Source organism: Columba livia, chromosome 2, assembly GCF_036013475.1.
Source record: "Columba livia isolate bColLiv1 breed racing homer chromosome 2, bColLiv1.pat.W.v2, whole genome shotgun sequence".
NCBI classification, from domain to species: domain Eukaryota; kingdom Metazoa; phylum Chordata; class Aves; order Columbiformes; family Columbidae; genus Columba; species Columba livia.
In genome coordinates, this window is record NC_088603.1 from 12,075,474 (window position 1) to 12,098,610 (window position 23,137).

Genomic DNA, 23,137 nt, shown 5'->3' on the forward strand with positions numbered 1-23,137 from the left:
AGTATACAGGGGTACTGAGGTTAATTAAAGCAGTTGCCTTTCAACGAAGAGATCTATTTTAACTTCTGCTGTAAACTATACTTGCAGGGCAAAGGCTGGGTAACACACAGAGATCCAGGCTCTAATATTCCACTACCATTATTATTTTTTTTTCAGGATTATCATTCTGACTTATTTTACAGGTGCTTTAACAAGTCACACAGCCTACATAAGGCTTAAGACACAATTCAGTCTGTGTTATTACCTATATGTTCCCTGTCACCACCATGCCACAAGATTTCTGCTTTGTTTCCAAAATTCCAAGGGAAAAAAAATAATCCATCTTTATTAGAGATGTCACTTTTGCCTTTCATTCTCCTCCACTTCTGACAGAAAAGTCTACTACTATCAACATAGAAATAAATTAAGCATCGGTTCCTCTTTTACTCATTCATATCTAGTTGGTAAACTAACTTCACATCTGTTTAGAGTAATGAACCAAAAGAGAAGCATTTTTGCTTCCTGCTGTCACCTGAAGACCGAGGAAAAAAATGATGCTGTGCTGAAGCAGAATAAGCAGAACCAGGCTGGATTAAAGTCGGGTATAAGAAAATATTTTTAAAAAGAGGTCTTGCTATCCCAAACTGTTCACAATCTTACAATAATAACCTACCAGTATAAGGTAGCACTGAGCAAGTGCAGAAGCGCTCTTAGAAATGAAAACGTTTCACCTCAGTCTGCACTGGCTCCTGCAGTTCTCATTTCGAAGCACAGAACAGACCAGAGGCAAACCTGCCTTCCTTATACAGCGTGAAATGCTTCTATTGTCTTCCCTGAACCTTTTGCAGGGTATTTGAATATTTATTTGAGTCATTTATTATCCTATTTCTCATTATAAGTACTCTGTGTAACACAAAAATTGCAAAGCAGCAATATAGCTGCCAATATACCTTTTTCTCCCCGGACAAATATTCTGCTCATAGGACAAATGAATGACAAAAAAAAAAACGTGTTTTAAATTCTTAAACACAGGTTACCATATATTTAAATGCCATTAAAATTTAGATGCCACGGGCAATCTCAGATTTAGTACACGTGAAAGAATCACACTGGCTAAATTTCAGGGCAAACCTCCTATTCACCACTAATCCTCTGACCATAAAAAAAGATGCTCAATTGGCTGGGGAATACATCTCCTCCGCAGCAAGTCTGCTTTGAAATCGCCAAGTAAGAGAGAGACTCCCCTGTGCCCCGGCTCATTGAAGCGCCTGCAGACACATTGTTCGGACGGACAGGCAGCCTGATGCATCATTGCTGCCATCTGCTGCATTTTTTTTAATTCTCCCGTGGGACAAAGTTATTCAACGTGCTTGGATCCAGACTTAAAACTATGCCAAGTCACTCCTCTCTGGAGCATTCCCTGGAACCGCATACAGGCAAAGGGGGAGGGAGTTACTCAGAATAGTTTTTTTGAAGAAATGCCATGAGCAAACAATTCAACTGTTTTTAGTGTCAGCATAAAGGCACAGTAATACTTGCAGAGTTTACAACTACTCAGAAAACACCTTCATCAGGTAAATAAATAGCAAGATATTTCTTCCCCCTGTGATTTAGCCATTACTAAGTGCTTTCTGGTGAGGAACTGAATGCCGTTAAGAAACAGACCAGGGCAAAGTCCACTTTTCCACTGCCTTAACAAGCACTTCTGCTATCAACTAATGGGGAGAAAATGGGTGAAGCAGTTCGGGCAAGCAGGAAATTCTTCCAGTTTTCCTGTACCCTTCTTCTATCATGCAAAGGCACATTTTGTACTCATTCCTTTGGTTTTATCCAGGAGTTACAGGGATAATTTCTATTTTTAAGCACCCATGGTGAACATTCATTAAGTCACATTTCTCAATGCTGTTTATTATGTGATCACTGTTAAAACAAAACCAACCAAACAAAACCCAACAAAAACAAACAAAACCCAAACCAAAACAAAAAAAGCCCAAACCACACAATATAAATGTAAGCAGAAAATGCCATACTGTTGTTATGCTACATCACCTGAGGTTGGTTGTTTAACTTCCAAGACTCAGTAAGTCTAAAAGCCTTCTGGCTCAGCTAAACACTGCCACCTGACTTGAAAAGCACTTCAAAAGAATTTGTGCTCTGCCACTTCAGAGCCCAGCTCAGCTGGGGAGTGTGTTTGTTTTGGTTTTTTCTTTATCCATATATATTCTGGCTCTGATATTTCTCACCTACTCAAAGCCTAAGTAGGTTTTCCCTCTCCATGAAACAAAACTGCTCTAAAGCAGCACTTCCGTAACTTAAACAATTTTCTAAAAGAAGTATTTTAGTCCTGTGTTCTGCACACACACAGAAGGCAAGTGGTCAGTATGCTTATTAACGGGATTATACCTCTCTATCTGCTTCCATTTCTACATGTATCTATTCCTTGTAGAGGAATAAGAGTTCATCCCATATATAGCCTTGGCTATTTTTCTTGTGCTTAGAACCAATGATATGACTGAGCTTGTATTTACAGTACCTATAAGCACTGACAAAACTCAGCACACCACAGTTTGAAAACCCATTAACAGAAGCCCATGACAGCACCTGATAATTATTCAAGTAGAGAGAGAATGGGTGACCCACATATCACAGACAGCAAGTTTAAATGGCCCCATGGCAACATCCTTCACTGGAACACACCAACACTTGCAGAACCTTTCGCCACCTGATGGCAAGAATCCCTTCTAAAGTGAATCTCAAATTTCCTGATCAGGTCTTCAGTTCAGTCAATCAAGGTAAGAAAATTCTTTGGTCCTAGGAAAGTGTTCTGAGAGGCCACATATTCCAACATGGGCCCAGCAAGGGACAATTTTAGGATCAATGAACAAGTGCCTTTAGCACTGAAAGGTTTATTAAGTCCTGTCTGGCAGAGACAGGTCATCTAAACTACCTCCACCATGGGATTTGGCCTCTTCCCTCAAAGAATAACTTTAAATTTCTAGCAGCAAAGTGTTACTGATTCAACACGAATCAGAGAAATTAATCAAAAGGGAGTTAACCACTGACTTGCCTGAGTCCAGTCTGAGAAGGGATTTCTCAGAGTCATTGTCCATCAGGATACAAAAAAAAAAAAGCAAATGACAGATGTCACATGAATCACCAAGACTGCTTCTAGGTTAAAAAAACCACCAGAAATACCAGCATATTTAACTCCCAAATTTATCAAACCTAATAATTTGCTAGTGTCCTCTAAATCACATACCTCCAATTTGTAAGTGTAACCCATTAATAAGAAATTTAAGAGGATCCTGAAGCTGCCAACTGCCTTCAATCAACTTGTGTACAAAACTACTGAAATACTGCTATTAAATACTACTAAAATCAGCCAAATTCAAGAGGAGCTGTTGTTGGAAATGAACTATACTAGGTTTGCAATCAATCTACATTAGGCATTAAATAACATACAGTTTTATAGCTACTTCAAGACAGAAAAAACTACTTTGGCTCCCTCACCATGAGGTTAAGCCTTTGAAAACTGTTAGTAAACAAGTGATCTCTGAATCACTAACATAAGCAACCATGGAAAGTGATTTCTGAAGGGTTCCATCACAACATCAAAACTTGTGTTTTAATTTAGTCACTATTGATTGTGTGTTCAACATTACTGAGCCTAGAACATGTGTTTTATTCCTGCCAAAGAAAATAGATTGGTTAAAGTAATAATTAGGAAATTGCATTTATTATTAATAAAGATATAGCAAAATTACTTTACATAATCACTTGAGAATTAAGACTAGCACACAGGGAGTTATTTTTCCAGGATCTACAGATGTATCAACATTTCCAGTAGAAATTCTACAGCTTTCTTCCTGGAGTGCCACAAAAGCACTTGGACTAGGTTATCACCAGATCCCAGCAGAACAGCATAGCCAAAAGAGACAGGAAAAGTAATTCAAATTTCTTTTAAGTCTATAAAAAATTAAAACCTCTTAGAAATCTCCCTAGATACCATGGTGGTACGGCCCCATATCAACTACACACTGAAAGAGGGATCATCACAGACAATCTACACCTTTTACACAGTCTATCCCGCTCATCTCAAAATTATTGAGACACACCAAGAAACAGCAGGTGATCTGCAGTTAACATGAAGCATGTACTCGCTAAATGCAATCCAGTCAGGACTTCACAAGTTTTTCCCCTTCCTACCACGTTTTTGGAAAGATGAAAATGTCTTAATGATTTTAGTTTGCTAACTTCTTCCTACACTCCCTGAAGTTTTTCCTCAAAGTATGGCCTTGTTCCCAAAACTTGCAAGTCAAGTCCTGAAGCACTGGGAAAATATACTCATGCAAGCAGGCCATCATGGAAAAGATCATCTTGAAAATAACACTTTTAACAGCATGTATGGACTACGATTGTCATACAGCAAAATGACCTCTTGATGCTGTGCATGTAACAGTATGATTCTGGTATAACTTAAGCTTAATAAGCTACAGGTCTCACATTTTGGAGTAAAATAGCAAAGGAGAAGCTTTAATCTCAAAATAATTAGTTATTTGAAATGCGCCATTATAGCACTATGGATACACTCCAAGATATCCAAGTTGACATTAGTCTCCTCTACTAAGGAAAAGAGCAGATTTTTCTGAATTTGAAATAAACGGTTACTCTCTCCAAATAAATATAAAAGAAGAGAAATCAAGATTCAGATCCAAGTTTACATGTAGATTTATAAAAATTCCAGTGTTACAAATTAAGAGAATTAGCATCAATGTGAAGAATAATCAAACCATCTTTGATACTAATGCAGTGCACTGACAAATCTGCAAGAGCCTCTTACTCAACCTTACACGCTGGTTTCTTGGAATTAATGCCTTGAGGAAAAAAAAAAATAAAAATAAACCACAAAAGCTCAACTTTCAAACGTATGGCACAAAAGTAGGTTCAACTTTTTCCTTTACTATCCAACAGACAAAATTCACACCTGAAAAAGGTAAAACAGAGCAGAAGAAAATCCAGAATACCAATTTAACAAAAGGGAAAAAAAGGGGAGGAGGGAATCGGCTTGCTTAGCAAAGAAAATCACAAGCTTGCAGTGTTTTTCAAAATGCTCCTTAGTGCTTGCTGTAAGGTAAGTTGAAGCAGCAAGCACCTGCTGCTTAGCAGAGCACAGACTACCCAGAACATACACTGAAACCAAACCCTGCAAGATGTTCCAGGAGTAACCATTCCTCCCAATATACAGTTAATGATCAAAGACGAAAATACAATGTTATGAGCAGAGCTCACACAGAAATCAAGTATTCAGTCTTCTTGAAGACATAGGTAAAGTTTACTGCAACATGTATACACACAGTACTATCTGCTGTATGATCTGCCAAAAGCATCCCATAAAGCAACTTACTGGATTCCGCACGGAAGCAGCAGCACGGGCCATTTGGCAGAACTGACTGAGCAAAATTCCTGTTACAGAATGCAATTTCCTACTTGTATGGGTTTGTACTTTTTTCAGTTAGATACATTCCAAGTGCATTTCCTGTATTTTCGTCACATGTTAATGTGTGAACTAGAACTTAAGATTGGCAATTCAATTCCTGCACAGGCTAAAGAGCTCTGTATCCTAAATGAGTACAAACTGTTGTAATTCACAGTTTATTTGAATTCCCTCTAGGGCTGAAGGGAAGTTCAGCTGAGGCTCCTATTCAGTATGGAGAATCAGCTACCTTCAACAGCTCTGTTCTAGCATTTTATGTTACAATGCTGTCAGCAACTGTCTTCCAAGTGTTCCGAGATACAATTTTGATTACAACATAATAAAAAAGATGTTTCATGCAACATTTATACCAGGGGAGTATGTACTTATAATACTTACTAGATGAGAACCGTCTTTAACTTCTTGTACTTGCTGCACCTGCGGTTCAGCCACAACTTTAGTGTCCTGATCAGAAGTCATGAGCTGTCTGCTTTTTGGCTGCTCAGAGAGAACTTTACTGGTCACCTTTGTAAGCTGCGGAAATAGAAAGACAAAAGATTCTGTAAGCGGTTGCTGGAAATTCTGGAGAACTCCCAGCCGTTCCAGCCATGCTGGTTCAAACCAAAGGCCCAAGGAGCCTCCACACCACAGGGCCAGCGTTGGGCGCTCAGGGAGATCGTTCTGGCTCAAGGGAAGGATGGAGCTCAGCTCCTGTCACCAGCTGAGCGGGAGTGCAGGTGAACACCTGGCACAGCACGGGCAGGGAAATTCCACTGGGAAAGTTTCACTTGACTCTCACCTTCATTATCCAGATTGGTTTTCAAACCACAGCTTCTTCACACCACCTGGCAGACTTCACTTATTAAGTATCATTTAGTCACAAACCAACCTTTGTCTTCTACAACTACTCTCACAATCACTTAATCTTTGTAACACAAATTTTAAGCAGCTGTTACAACAGTTCTGCTAGATCAGTAACACTCAACAACTTGTTCTGCTCCATCATCCTAAAATGTTATTTTATTTGATTAGGCAACTATAAAACTGAGTAGAGTTGAAAGTCTGACAGCAACTCTGCTTTGAAATTTGAGGCTATTATTTAATACTGTGGTTTTAAAAAATCACCTAGTCTTAAAAAACAACACACAGAAAAATCTCATTTAAAGCATGATGTCTCAGCAAGTAAATATCAGTACGTAAAATCAGGGTCATTTTTAAAATACTTCTAAAAGGACTATGAGAAAGTTGTACCATACTTTTTGAGTTACTTATTTGCTCAAAAATTCCACTACTTCATCTGTAACAATGTGTGAAAGAAATTTCTTACCCTCAAAAGTTGGTGACACCAAACTTCAGGGTGAAGGGGAAAAAAAAGTACTTGCAGCACATGGAAGCTACCAGTGTGATCCCATATCCCATACCCCAAAAGGAGCTTATACTGCTGAAGTATCTTGACTCCAAAATACTGACGTTTAAAAGTGTTTCTTTCAGACCAAGGCCTTGTGGCCTTCCACAGAATCTCCTCTACACTAGATTTTGAAATGGACAAAAGCAGAATCCTTTTGTAACTTATTGAATACATCCCAAAATTTTCAAGTTAAAAATGACATCCACCTATGAAATGATTCAAACATCCGTATTATGAGATTACACAGAAGATACTTTGCATATCAGTTAAAGAAACAAATATACTGATATCCCTGACAGGATGAAGTTTTCAGCTTAGATGAACAGTAGACACATCAATAGCACGAAGTGATAAGCAAGTCAGCATGAAAAACATGTTTTTGAAAGAAACATGTACAATGTGTCACTGTTACATTCCCAGAAGTTTTTTTCCTAACCCCTTGACTCTGATCTTGGAATAGAAACTAAGGGAGAAACAACACTGACCAAAAAAACCCCACCAAACACACACAAAAAACCAAAAACAAAAGCCCAAACCACAACAAAAAACCCCAAACAAACAAAAAACCCCACAACAAAAACACCACACTCAAAAAGTAAAAAAATTATACTGTTTCTCACATACAGTGTTACACACATGAACACACACACAGTCCACATGGCAGAAAGTCTGGAGTTGATTCAGAATGTTTGTATTTTATAAAATAACCAAAAGCCATCCTTAGGATGAAAGCAATTTTTCAAAAGCAAGTATTAAATAGCTTGACTCGGGTTGTCAAACCCACGCATGGGAATCTGCGTACACATTAACGCTGCAGAAGGTGTCTAAGCTTTTTGGAGAATGCTTCTGATAACTATTCTTTACAGAAATTGGTTTTAGCCTTTTAAAACTGTGGATTAATAACTTTCTAAAGAGAGCACACTACTTGTTACACATTTTGTGTTCTCCGTATATAATCTTCACTGCTGTTCACACTAACCTTGAGCACGACATTATTCCAGATTTACAAAGTGAAGTCTACTTTACAGAAAGACAAATGTGTTTCTGTCAGCAATGATGTTATCTACTCCGCATCTGGATCCCCAAATCAATGCTGAGGGACTTCTCTGCATCCCTGTCACCTGCTTATCTCACACATTCCCACTCCCTTCTAGGATCAGTCTGTCCCCAGCCACGCTGCAATCTCTTCCTTCCTCAGTTACATAGTATTAGCACCAGTACTGTGTAATTCTATGGACTGTAGAAGGAAAACAACTAAGATCATGTGAGTTTAGCAAGAGTAAAGTTCCACGACATATGTCCTTTAAAGCACTTGCTGACTGGCCATCGCACACCAAATATTCAGCTAAATCATTAATTTTGGCTGAGGACAAGTTGTTAGCCAACCTGATAGATAACATGACTGCAACATGCACATTGCAGCTTGAAATTCCTTGGGCAAGGCACCAGCAATCAGAGCAGCACATCATTCTACTGCTTTTCACAAGTCCTTTAGATGAGATTACACAAGATGCTTATCACAGGCTATGTCTAGATTGAAGCTCTAGGTAACCTTGTTTGGATTACTCAGACTAATATTCTCATTACCTACACAGATTTGTTGTAATCCACTCACCCTGTGAACTAATTATTTTTAATAACAACAGTGCCAAACCCATATATTTAAGTTGCATTTTGATCACTAAGGACCAAATTGGCTCTCAAAGCAAGTAAAATACTACTATAATCTGTTTAAAGAGAACATTCAACCTGTCTTCTAAGTTCCACACTTCTAACAACAAACAATTATCAGGTAAGCCATAGTGAAAGACCCCAAATGCAGGAGTTCCCTTCGCAACCTCCTTCACTTAGTGCATCACGCTGGTACAAGCCCACAGGGCATCAAATGCTTTGCTGCAAAATCTCATCTGTTGCAATATACTTCAAAATGACTTCATATGCGGGGCTGTTCTGGAAAGTTAGTGCCATCAGCTTTTCCAGCACGGAGTTGCCACTTACCAGTCTCCTCAAGCATGGAACCTGTGTGACACGAGGATTCCACTACTACCATGTCAGAGAATTCAGCGTTCATGGAAAAAGCCACGTTACTTCAGAGAGAGAGAAACAATAAAGACCACAAAACCTTAAAGGCTTTTCACAGGATGTGTTTTAGCATGCTTTTCAATGGTATTGATGCATATCTTCACACACAAGCTTATTCAGAGGAACCACAATCAGCATCTGGTAGTGCTAGTAACTACAGATGAGGATTGACAGTTTGGAAAACAGTTCATCCTCTTTTAATAGTCAAATCAGCGAGTTAAATATGGCTTTTTAATGCAGCAATAAAGACTATCATCCCATTGAAGAGTTAACTTGCTCACCACTTGAAAAGACAGGACATTGCTGATTGGTAAGCCTTATCTTTGCATAAATACATGCCGCTGCAATAAGTAGGAGACATTCAGGAGAAAAAAATGCAAGCTGGCAGACCTGTTTGGGATAGAGACAGCCATACCTGTGGCAGAACATTGAGCTATCAGAAGCAGACTGCAATCTTTTTCATTCAAATTTAACAAAACAAAAACCACAAGACAGACCTCTGAAGGCACACAATCTCTTCAGCAAGCTTTTAAGTATTATTTCTAGTCTATAGCAAGCAGATTCACACACACACACAAAAAATCCATGTTTTCCACAAATCATGTCTGGTAATACAGTCTATAGAATGGCCTGCCTTCATGACTTAATTTAGAATGAGAAATTTCTAATATTAAATCTAATATCAATTTTATAAATACATATAGTAAATCTTTACTTTTCCTTCTTGCTCACCATTTGGTCATGACAGAGTAATTAGTCGAGTTGAACAACTTCAGATATATCATGTCAGAGCAAAGTTACTCTCAAGACATGCAAATAGTTATTTCCAGAACTACCTGATGCCAGAGACACTGGACGTATTTTACTGAGGCTTATTAAAAGCAGATTGAACTTGATTTGTATGTAGGCACAATGCTTAACCCCCAGAAGTTTAAAATACAGGTAAAAACATGTTTCTTTAGAAACAGTGCCGAATGCAACCATGAAGTCCTTACTGTCCCCAAAACTATAACACATGGCTCAGCCCACTAAATTAGTAATTTCCATGGGAAGAGTAATTTTCTCATTAGAACAAGGACAATGCAGGCAGCAGTTCTTTCCTCCTACCTGTACTTATCTGTCCTTGTGGGCACTTGGCCATCTGAGGAATGACAAGAATATTTTTGGAATGGACTGAGACCACCTGGCCAAGCGACACAGGCAGCAAGTATTTCAGCCTACTGGTTTTCTTCTGCAACATCCACAACCACCTTCACATATAAAAAGCTGTTGGTTGTTGTTTCCTTTTTTTTTAAAAAAAATAAAGTTGACAACATGGCTCTATTAGCAAATATTTTCAAATGCATCTCATTATGAGAATTCCATCATTACCAGATACAACCCAGCAATGTCCACGGGATGAGTATACGGATAAGTGCACACAATCACACTTGCATGGCTGCCAAGCCAGGCAGAGCTGGGACCATTCTCATGCGAAAGCCACACGTGTGTTATTGTGGTGCCAACGCCAGGGTAACCTTTACACTGCATTTTAGTTCAGGTTCAGGTATTTTCTAGTACCGGCAGAGTGAACATTCAACCATCTGAATGTATTCATGTACACACTGCATCCACATACACCACAACCATGCAAACAGCTGGGAAGAGACATCTACTTGATTGTCACACAGCCAACAAAAACCACGAATGCCCTGCCAGCCCCCCCAAACCTCCCTCAAGTGTAGCCCCCAATTCTCCTACCTCTGCTTTCATTACACAGTCTCTAATTTTTCTAATTCATATTCAAAGCGTGCTTTTATGCAGTCTATTTTGCTGTCTAGAGTTACAAGATTATGAGTAGCAGCATGTGTTCTCTCAATCAAACCAGTCAGATCTGTTATTTAAAAACATGCAAAACCCCAAACAATGCTCTAGGGCTGAGATCTTGCCTGCCAACTTTCAGCCCAGAGTAATCAGCCCTTAAAAAGAGATTTACAAATGCAAGTGCTGACAACTAACTTTCACACTGCAAACAGCAACACCATAAAACAAAAAGCTTACTAGAATAAAAGGTCTTTTCATTGCTCTTCCAGCAAGCACAAACAAAAATAGATGTGAGTGTGGCTTTGTGCAGAACTCTTCCTAGCAAACATTTTAGAAACTTTAAACATAGATTAAGACAAACTTTTCACAAGGCTAATACAGAAATATACTTCCAGTAACATGGCAAAGCCTGAAATGTTTTCAAAACAGAGGTTCACTGCTTAACTTAAGGTTCACAACAAACTTCCAGTTGCAGGCCAGAAACTTTCTGCTCTCCAAGATAACATACTTTCTCACCATCTTTCATGCCCTTATGTATCCATGAGGATCACAACACCACAGCAGAAGTAATGAGAGCTACCACTAGCTTCAGCTTGGACGAGTTTTCTCATCTGCTGAATACATCACATACTTGACATGAGAAAAAAAACAGATGCCTCTTCCAAAACTATGCTATTCATTTAATGCACCAACTCCTGTCTAAATGAAGTTCACCTTTATTACTTTTACAAGTGCTTTGAATACCCCAAGCATATGTAATATGTCAAGAATTAATAATGTTCTCAGTCCAGGTAAAGCTACTCACTCAGACACAGGAGAGTTAAGTATCATCAAGAAAAATTACGAATCCTGATCCTGAAAGACTGCAAGCTTCCCTCTGTCTTCGCATTATTAGCAGTGATACAAACTGGAGCTTGCAATTTCAATCACATGGTTATTTTCAAAGACTTTCAAGAAAATATTTCAGCTGTTCATCTAAGAGTTGAACCATCATCCCACTACATAGGGCCCATGATACCATTCTGTAGATGAATAACCCTACAAAGCTGTATCATTCTGATACAGAAAGCCTGTGACAGAATTCAGGGGTTTCCATCTTTCCTTTCAAAGCAGGAAATAATTCTTGTTACACAGCAGATGTGACAAGAGATCTGTCATTCAAAGGACAACATTATTTAAAAGAAAATACACCGTGAAGTGGTTACATTACCACCGTGGACAAAATAGCTGCAAACGAAAAATCTAACAACCCCCAGAAGCACATTTGTCAGTAGCAATCTCTGCAACCATCATCATGCCTAAGTCAGTTGTAAACTTGGTATTACACAACTGAAAAGCTGACGAGACATAAACAGTCACCATATGTGTCTACATAAGTTAAATATTGAATAAAGTACTATTTCAAAAATCATCACAAGGCTCCAAATTTGTTCGGCTGCTAATGAGCTAAACGTTTGGGTGAAAAGTTGAGCATTTCACTTCTGGGGCTTTGCCTGACCCAGACATTTATCCAAATCTGACAGCTGAAGGTTTCAAAATGTACATGCACCCAGTGTACGTGTCAGCACGGCGGCTGATAAGTCAGATTTTGAGAAGCTCCAGATTTGTTTCAGTTTTCCTTCCTCCAAAAAAATTACTTATTGCCTGGGAATCCCCCCTGGCAGCACCAAGCACAACGCAACCTTTTGGTTCTTAAGAGGAACATGGACACAAGCACACGGAGTGAATCTGTAACTGGACACGTGGCAGGTGCAAGGCATTAAAAAACCCACATAGCAACTGGGTGTTAGCAAGAAACGCACTGTGACAGAAGACCACCTAAACCTTAGCGCTGTATGTTTTCAACCTTCTGCAATACATAACAGCAGCTCAAATAGTTTAGAGCTGCTGCTGCATCTACTTCACAGGGTTTAAAAAAATTTTTTTAAGGTTGATAGCATCCAAAACTGTTCAGCAATTCTATTAATTATCTCTTCAAACATAACATCTCCTCTAAGAATGGCTGAGATTTCAAGAGAAACAGCAAGCCTTGCTGTTTCAACAGAACACTGCATTTTCTTATTTAAAGATCTACAAAACATTTCTGCACTAGGGTTTCACAAGCAATTTGCAACTCCATCATTTACGGAGCTTTCCAACTCACACACAAACCCGCACGATAGAACCACACACCAGAACTGATTACTCCTTAAGTCTAGAAATTCAGATCGTTAGAATAATTAGTTGTCCAAGAGATACAACAAGTTAGTAAACAAAGGTGGTAAAATACCAAGGAAACCTGATAGTTGTAAATGATAAGCACTCTGTACAAAGGCATACGAAGAAAAGTCTTTCAGTCAAGAGCAAGAAAAATGGGAAGGGCGTAAAGTTACATCCTTATTCACTCACCCAATCTCAAACAACAGGAAAAAAAGATCTGTGATAGTACATAGAAGATAACAGGATGACCCCTACCAACAAATAATCCTGATTTTCTTTAAGTCTAGCCTTTTATGAATTGTATTTTAAATATATATGCTTAAAATAAAAGGAAATCTTTTCACTATATGCAAAGGTGTCACACAGAATTTCCACAGTCCTCTTGCACACCAAGATGACAAGTTTTACACACAGGTACCATCTGATGCACACTCAAACATCATTCAAGAAACAGACTAAGCCTGTGGATCACATCCTCCTCAGTAATGCAATGCACCAGATGTTTAACAGCATATAATCTAAAAAAAAAAATGAATGCCACGAGTGCCTACCAAGACAGGAATAACCCACTGGGAAGAAATTTTTGTGCTTGATAAGAGTATCACGTGCCTTGAAGACAAGTGTGATTGGGTCATGAGCAGTTTGCAGTTTGCTTACGGCTTCTCAGCTTTCAAACCTGAAGCAGCACTCTTCTGACTGCAGGCTGAAGCACATACCATTAGGAAACCCAACTCATTAATTGACAGGGGTTGTTACATGTAGCACATACATGACAAAGCCACAAGCTTGTTTTCTTCACTGTAAGTGGACTAATAGCACACACCCTGCAGGTTATCCATAAAGACACATATTTAATTTCTATTATAACTACCACGACAGATAAGATATTCTTTCATCAGATTATGATTTCAAAAAGTACCAAACTGTTAATTAAAATAAATCATTTCTGCATTATCTGAACAAGCCCTCAAGTGGCAGAGTTAAAGTTGTTAGCAGCTCAGCCAAACCATGACAATCTACAACCATAATTCTCCACAGCCCCCTACTCTCTTGAGAAGTTGTTTTATCTAGTTGAGTGTAGAACCACAAATTCTACATTAACTACCAAGGCATACAAAAGGCAGAAAGCATCTCACACTGGAGGAAAAAAGACTTTCTCAGGAAAGAGATTAGGAATTTGCCACTAAAGTACATTGGGCAAGTACCTCAAAGTATGATGATTTTGCACTAAAATATTCCAACACTTGCCCTCAGTTAAGCTCATGAGCATTTAACCTCCTCCCTACCTCCCAGCCCAGTTGTCTATTTTTCCATAACAGAAAACATCAACAGCAAGAACAGAATTGGAATAAATTTGAACAATCCCCCTTTTCTCCAAACAGTTAATCAGAGAGCTACACAGTAGTTGCTTGCACACACACTTTACTTCTGGGACCACTGGAAGAGTAGTCGAGGAGAGAGGACCCAAGCTGAACAACTGATGCCATTAATCTTCCTTCTTGTTCTCTAGGAAACCAGCAGCAGCAGCATAGTGCAAACCCAGCACCGCAGTTGTGAGTGAAACTCAACAGGTCAAGTCCACATCACTCTACTGCTGTCACTCATGCCTACAAAACATCACAGGTAACTCCTACTGCAAAAGAGAGAAGGAAATAACAAAAGAGAAGATAGTAACAGACTTACAGGACTTTTACAAGAGAAATCCCAGCAGAATGCCTGTACTGAATCAAAGACTGAAAGAACAGGTCAATGCAAACCACTGCTCTTTTGCATTGAAAAACGAACACCCATCAAGGCTGGACACAGGGCAACCAGGTGTCCAATTATCTACAGAAGGACAAGCTTCACATCCCAGACCTCACACCCTGCACAGCTGAGCACACCTGCTCCTGCCTCCAGGCTGTGTAATACAGGCTACAGATGTTAAACATGCCCAGCTGTAGAGGGAGACCAACTTTGCACATAATCTTCTAACAACAGCCAGCCTAAGCAGTGGCCAAATATTAAAAAAAATAAAAGAAATTTTGCCTACCATGCATTAACAAACGGTAGAACGTGGTGGAAGCTCACTCCTTCTGCAAGATTTTTTTAAAATCAGTGAATTTAAAAAAACCTGATGAGGTTTTCATTAGAGTACAGGCATATACTATACTAACCCTCCGCTCATACTAATTTCTTGTAACACTTCCATCCACCTGTATTTACCTGTTACACTTGACTAAGCTACAAGGCAACAGTCTCTGCTTGCACAGTGTGCAGTGCAGTGGGGTTCTGATCTGCAAATACAAATCAAAGTTGAGGTAATGCAGATAAAAGTGTTGGCATTTTTACTACTATACATCATTTTAACTGCTAAAATTATCTACAAACTACACAAATATTCACTCTAGACACCTTAGTGTGATCTTTTAGAGGCTAATTGAATTATTCTCTGAAAGTCAAAGCTTATCAATAACTTCAGGTATCTTTACACTTACAAATTAGTTGGGAGACTGTTCCAGGCTTTTAATGTAATACCAATATTTAATGTCAAATACTGATCACTGATGCATAAATTAATTTTTCACTGAATCCAAACATTAGGAATTCACTACAAAAATCCATTTCAAAAGTTTAGCACCATCAAATGCATAACTTTACCTAATTCATCATCATCCATATTGCTTGTCTGCACTGCCCACACAAGTTAACAATTGCACAACACCTCTGTACACACAGAAAGCTGAAGACCAAGACACAATTGACTAGAAGCAGTAAACCGAATTGGAAGGCAGATTAAAACTTGTCCTGGAGTAGATGGGGCAGGGGGCGATACTTATTAGTACTAATGACTATGGATTTCACAAAATATTGATCATGTCTGTACTATTTTTCAATAGACTTTTCAGAACAGTAGTTGGTAACATAAATTCTGATTTATTTAAAATAAGGGAAACTTTTCAAAAACTTCCACATAATCTTCAGCCTATATTACTTCTTCCCATAGTCAACCAAGACACCACATGAAGACATTAGCACAGCCATCAGAAAAAGCCATGTGAAAGACTTCTCAGTTATTTTTTCCTATAACTACAGTTCGCCCTTTTGACACACACCTTATTTCCAGCAGGTGAGTTTATTTTGGCACTCTAGATACTAAGTCTGTCTCACTCTATCACATCTTCTCTGAACTCATGCACACATGAGGAATTATTATGCAAGGATAATATCTTGCATAATATATTTTCCTTGTTCCCCTTCCCTCCACACATGGCTGGCTTGCTCCCATTTAACCAAGGGTTTCTTCAGGGTTTGCTTTTCTTTAAAACAGGGGTGTCAAACATTTTCACCGGGGGCCACATCAGCCTCGCAGTTACCTTCAAAGAGCCAAATGTCATTTTAGGACTGTTTAAATGTAGGAATAGTTACATTAATCTACTCCTAAAATGACATTTGGCCCTGTAAAGGCAACTGCAAGGCTGATGTGGCCCCCAGTGAAAAAGAGTTCGACACCCCTGCTTTAAAGTATCCATTGAAGGGGAGTCAGATTTATCTTCCTATTGCACTGCTGAAGGAAGCAACAATTAAGTATGCTGAGAACTCAGAGAAGTGAAGGTTAAAGAAACTGTTGCACTTCTATCATAAGAAGCAGATTTCATTCTGATACCTCAAACTGATACCTGACTTGGAGTGAAAACTAGCAAAGATACTGAACTTTGCTGGCTAATGGGTTTATCAGCATCTTAGCATGCCAGTCCTACAGCAAACAGACCTGCCATTTTATAAATGATGTTTATTTCACAAGACAACTGCAAGTTCTACAGTATTTTACTATCTGCTTCAAATTTTTAAAGCTAAGATGCAGCAAGTGATGGCCTATTTGGCCTTTCCCAATTCCTCAAAGAAACACCAAGTCTTCAAAAGATACAACACATGACAAAGTACCAGCAGCTTTAGCACTTGCTTAGAGGGAACGAGTTAAAGTTTGTGCATGAAAAGCATGAGTTTAGCAATACTGCTAACAACAGCTTCCTTGTTTCAATTAGTGACTGTTCCTCCTTCTGATTTACCAGTACCATCTGTAAGTTTTCTGCACACTCCACTCCTCGCTAACCAGAAAAAGGCCAATGCACACTGACGATGCTCCTGGGACTCCAGGCACTACAGTTCACAAAAGCCAAGGAAATAACTACCCCAGCTCTGTGGGCCAAAATTCCACAGACAACACCCTCTTCAGAAAAATGCAGCAGAAGAGAATGCAGTGTTTTATGATGAAAGACAAGACAAAAAACATCACTTGAAGCTGTAAGGTTAATATTTAGGGCAGTTCTGAGGGTAAGGTTAGAAGTCTGACGTTCTTTAACAGGTCTTAATAGGCTTATCATAATAGAATATGCCTGTTATTTGGATCCCACGTTTCAAGAATGCAATTAATACTGTGCTTAAGCAAGAGGAGGTAAAAAACTGTATTAGGAACTTCTAGGACACTTTATATTTAGTGCTTTGAATTATTCTTTAAGACACACACATAGCTTCAAAGCCAATTTGCGACATTATCAGACCACACAATAACTCGGAGAAGCAGAAATCTTACACCAAGGTTCTCAAATGCAAACACAAGCAGAACTAGAATTCTGGGAAGATTTGGTGCAGACTGATGGGACAGCTGTTCAGTGCTGCTGGACAACACCTTCGGTCACAACAGGTCTGAGACAAGCAAGAGAAAAAAGGCCCTACACCAATGTAAAGTCCAGGTGAGAATCAAATAAGATGTCTATAATTACAGCAATAAATGAAAAGGTACAGTGACAAGAGTCCTTCCAACACAAATTTATACAATAATCCTTGACTCCACAGAGACTATATTACTATTGTTCTGCAAAACAAACAGGCTAGGATGAACTTGGGGTTTCATTTTCGGTCCTTTTATTTTACCTCAGATGACGTGAAAAGCATACATTTACCTAAAATACTTTAAGTTTTGAAACATGTTCAGGACCAAATCTAAAGTGAAATTAAACTTCTTACAGAAGAAGCGTCATTTAACTTTAAGGTTTCGTAATAAGGAAAGGAAACCAATTTTTTTTTGCCAATGATTATTTCATTAACCTCTTTGCCAAAAATAGAATTTAACCCAAATCATCCAGTCATTTTAGTATTGCTTCCTCTTTTTAAAAAGCCGCCAGCCTCCATTACAAAGTCCAGTGAAATCAGAAGCAACTCCTGCTTACTTTTAAAACGCTGTATGGAAGACTATCACTCACAGGGTGCACATTTGTTCACAGAGCACCCCACCTTTTCAGAGTATCCCTGTAATCAAAAGTACAGGTAATTCAGGTTTTGACTCACTGTTAAAGGATGGACTGTTCCAATATTTAAGCTTGGATTTAAGGACAACAATTCTTCCTTGAAAGCCAAAGTAACTGGGCACAGACCCTCCTAAAAATTCTACTGATAGATGGAATCCAGGCAGGTAAAATATACAATGTAAGTTAAGAAACAGAAAATTATAATAATAATAAAATAGATTATAAGTTAAGCTGCAACATGTTCATAAAAAAAGGGTCCCTTCTTTATAATACAAGCCTTTTAGACATCTATTATCAAGAATTGGACAAGCTTTAAACAGGAACAGCAATACAAATCCAAGGTCTTCGAGACATGACAATGCTGGCAATGATATTTTGCCCGAATTGTTTGCCTTGCTGCTTTAAACAGCAACATGTTGACCATTTTCCATCCCTATCTGTCAGCCAGCAACAACACTGAATGGGAAAGTAACTGAGATAAGATTGTAAATTCTGCACGTGCACATAGCTTCTCATAAGCTTTGGTCCTCAGCACTTCAACTAACTGTGACCCGACGCATTCTTCGATTTTGCCCTATTTTTCTAATTATTAGAATGAGAATCAGAAACCACAGGATACACGAAAACATTTGAGCATATGAAAAAGCAAACTACATTGGCCTGTTGATTCATCAGTTCCTTGTTTGACCAACAGTCAGACTCTGCTGTGGGGCAACCTGCAACACCATCACAACCTGTGAAAATATGCTTATGGATACCAACACTGACCAAAAACAAAACCATAAAGCTGCCAGGAGACTTCACTGTAAAGCTTCTGAAGCATTCCATTAAGCTTCCAGCAAGTGAGATTTATCAAATGGTTAAATATTTTTTCCCTCAACATAATTCCTATTTAACTAATATTTTGTTTCTCAAGATTCCCTGTCAGATCACTGGCATCCTATAATTACAAAACACTTGAAAACAGGCTGCAGAATGTTAGGTCTGCCAAGAAATACAGAGAAACACTTCAATGGATAAATTTACAGTTTTTTAAAGTAAGTTTGTAAGTCCATTACCATTAGAGATGATAGCCTGCCTTAAAATACCATGAATAAACAACTAATATTCATAATTGTTGCTTATTTCCAGAAGGTAGCAGGGCAGAGCCAGTATGAACTTGAGGAAGAATTGATCTAAAGCAAAGGGAAAATACCCTTCTTCTATTTGTACAAGAAAACACAGGAAATCTAAAAGCAATATGCAGTGATACAGTATTTAGTCTTGCAAAATGGCCAGTGTAAGACTTACACAAAATAACTATGTTTTACAACTACACCCAAACTTGATATATTCTTGAACAAGACCCATGTGAACTACTGATTGCATCTGAAGGTGTAATTTCTAAAATCTGTATTGCCAGTGTTTGCTATTTTCAATACTGAAAGCAATACAGGCATTTTAGGAAGGAGCCCCCAACAGATATAGCAATTCTGGCTCTAATTGATCATAAGCTACCATGCCAGACAGATGTCTACAGGTATCTATAGGCATCTCTGTTTCTATGAATCTATAGGTGCAATGGTACAGAACTAAAAGTTGTGTATAGCTACTACAACCTTAAATCCACATACACAGAAGTGCAGCTGCCTATCAACTCCAGATGGCCACAGGGGCAATCCAGAACAAACCTTCACTGTAGGACACACTCTCAGGGACACCAGTTCCTTATGTGCCAACAGCCTTATGCGAATAACAACAGAGCTGCTGGAAGTGCAGAGGCAGCAATCCATTCAGCTTATGAACGAATGATTCCTTTTGTATTACATCATTCAACTACCTATTAAGGAGCTGGACTGACAGGATCCAGAATATGCATAGCCCAGCCCTCCATGGTAAACGAGTGTTCGAAAAGATTAAGGCTCAAAGAAATTGGTGATTCATCAGGGCGTCAAAACAGCGTTCCCCCAATTCTCAACAATGTTCCAAGCCAAGTAGCTAGCCACATATTAGTTACCCCTGTCAGACTTCCAATTTTGGAGTTAATTGCTGTTCCTGAAACACATAGCCAGACACCAAATACCTGCAGCAGCACACATCACAGAATGAACACTACCATGGCCATCCTAATCGCACAATTATGCTGTATTACAGTCACACCTTATTTAAGTACTCCAGAGCACCTCTGTTGTCTGCAGGTATTACACTGTGGCACCTGCTCCCTTACAGAGGGGAGGGCACCCACCCTTTAGAAAAGGTACATAACAACAACATACAAACAGAAAGACCAATTAAAAATATTATAAATCCTTGCCTCCATCACATCACCAAAACTTAAGAAATATCAGTTATGAACCAATTAATAGAATTTGTTTCTCTCTTGCGCTATTTTGTGGAACTTGGTTAGATTAAGTTAAATGAATGGGCGATACAGAAATCAACTTGTAGTCTTCCATTTCTAACAAGTTCCTCAAACTTTCTGATTTTAGATAATTTTTATTGTGAGCTAGTCAAAGCCAGCATATCCTTAAGAAAAAGAAATAGATCATTAGAATAGCAATAAGCCTTTTTCAATTATCTAGTATTTACAACACCAAATTATTTTTACTGACCAGGTGAGTTATCACCAGGTTTAATATTCTGACAAAGTGCTCCAGAGGTATTCTGTTTTCCTGCTTGACTCTTATGACACTAGCTCGCCTTGAGTTTAACGCAGACGAGTGAATACATAGGAAAAGAGAACTTCGCTAAGCATTCGCTTACAACTGTATTAACATTTTCAACTGGTACCTTTGATGAAGCATATTAACAGTTCAGGGGGGAAGAGGGTGTCTGTGTATGTGCATGCTTTCTCCTTTTTGAGGTATCACATAAAAATAGAATTATTTCAAAGTTTACGTTTTATATCACTTTCCCTTCGTAATTTAATAGCTTATGTGGTAAGATCCACTTGTCTAGATCTTGTTTCATACGCACTAAAATGATAGTATTTGATTCAGCATGCATATGCTTTGCTTCGGGAACAATGTTGTCCAAATACCTTCCTGAGGCCTTTACCACAGGAGTAGTTTTCACTCATCTTCTAAACAGTTCTCCACATTCTATTGCCTCTTACAAAACTTCAGGGGGAGGAGTTAATTTTCTTCCTTACAACATCCTATTTTGTAACATCCTTCCTTTTTCCTGCTCCCACCTGTGTGCCCATTCTGAATGCAAATACAAGAGGCTGGCAACACTTAACTTAATATCACTGACTACAGACAGGAATAAATGCTGCCAAAGACTGTTTTCCACAGTTCTAAGAGTTACATAAATCTGTTGTCTAAAAATGTCATTTTGCTAATAAATACTTAAAAGGACAGAACGCTACATAAACCCCATTTTTACAACATTTACATCACACAACAGTTCCTCACGTGTGCATGTACACACACACACAGACACAAAATCCCACTCCCAAAGCTTGATATCCTCCAGACTTGAAAATGTTTCTTTGCTTTCTTCCTCTGGTCTCTTTTGCCTTCTTCTGTGCCAGCCACAGCCTCCTGGCCGCTGCATTTGTCAGCTACCCCTGCAGTCACCTTTGCACCTTCCTTCACGGAGCATCTCCCAGACAAGAACACTCTTCTTCCACAAGATCAATAAGGCCACTGCCCTTGACAAAACCTGCTCCTTCCAACACAGGCACAAGAAAAGATAAGGCAAGTGCTCTACGTGCCTATTTGTGTACCTCACCTGTTAAATTACGAGAATGTGAATGTCTGATTAATATACAAAGGCACCATGGAATTAAACATTAATAGCATGAAGGGCCAAAAAGCCATCTAGCTTATAAAAATTAAACTGATGAAACACATCCACACCTAATTACTTTGTTCTTTATAACTCCCTTCTTGCTACCTTTCAGCTGTCACTTTAGATTTGTCATGCACCATGGCCAGAAACATGCCTTTTCCGTGTCTAGCGTGTGCATTTTGTGAGGCAATGTAATAAATATTTAACAAAGAGTTTATATTACCATGCCAATTAAGCTCAACAACTGATTTAAAGCCAAAGCCACTGCCAGATATGAGACTTAATAAGAGACGCAGCAACACATCTCCACAGAACATGTAGATTAGACAAACCTAACTATTTATTTTGCATTTCAGGAAAATAAACAAAGTAGTTAATTTCACTCTAATGAAGTAAAATGTCAGAGCCAGAAGTTGCCTACATGGCTACCACATGTCTCGGCAAAATAAAACAACCTCCAAATCCCAATATCCCCACAATTGCCTCCAAGTCCAGATCTTGCATCTTGCTCTGTACCAAAGCAGTCTTAAGTTCCAGCAACATATGTAAACTATATCTATATCTACCTATCTATATGTACCTATCAGTCATCCATACCTTTCCATGTGTGCATTTGCATTAGAGTGAGCCATAAAAAGCAACCAAGGCAGAACACACTTGCTCTAACACTTTTCTTCCCTTAAGGCATTTACGTGTAAACACTTGAAAAAACAGAACAGAATTACAAGGGAAACAGCTCAATCTAACCTAGAACACTGAGTGCAGTTAAAGGCCCAATTATATACCATGAAAATATACAATCACTTATTTAGGAACATCCAAAAGGTCAAATGTTTTCTACTAATTTATTTATGCAAACCTTTTATTTCAGTCTCAATAAGGTTTGTTTTTTCTCAAAATGTAAGACCAATTAAACATAAGAGTTATTTTGGCTTCCATATAAATAGTATATGCATCTAAATGGCAACACACCTAGAAGAATAAAGTTTCCTGTAGACATTTCATATAAAATAAACAGTTTTCTGTATGTGCTTTATCAGGCCTCACCCTAGTTTTCTCTTCCCTTTCACTTCCCACAAAAATATAATAATAAATTTTTTTCTTTTTAAATCAATGTTCTTCTAACAGCTA

General features: G+C 38.5%; 1 protein-coding gene across 3 annotated transcripts in view; it reads right to left on the bottom strand.

The window, feature by feature from the left end:
* LARP4B (La ribonucleoprotein 4B) overlaps nucleotides 1-23,137 on the bottom strand; it is a 57,196-nt gene that overhangs the window by 32,246 nt on the left and 1,813 nt on the right. For all 3 annotated transcript variants that reach the window (XM_065050497.1, XM_065050499.1, XM_065050496.1), the window contains exon 2: nucleotides 5,852-5,986. In XM_065050497.1, the coding sequence (XP_064906569.1) occupies nucleotides 5,852-5,932 (81 nt within the window). In that variant the 5' untranslated portion in view covers nucleotides 5,933-5,986. The remainder of the gene's footprint in view (nucleotides 1-5,851; nucleotides 5,987-23,137) is intronic.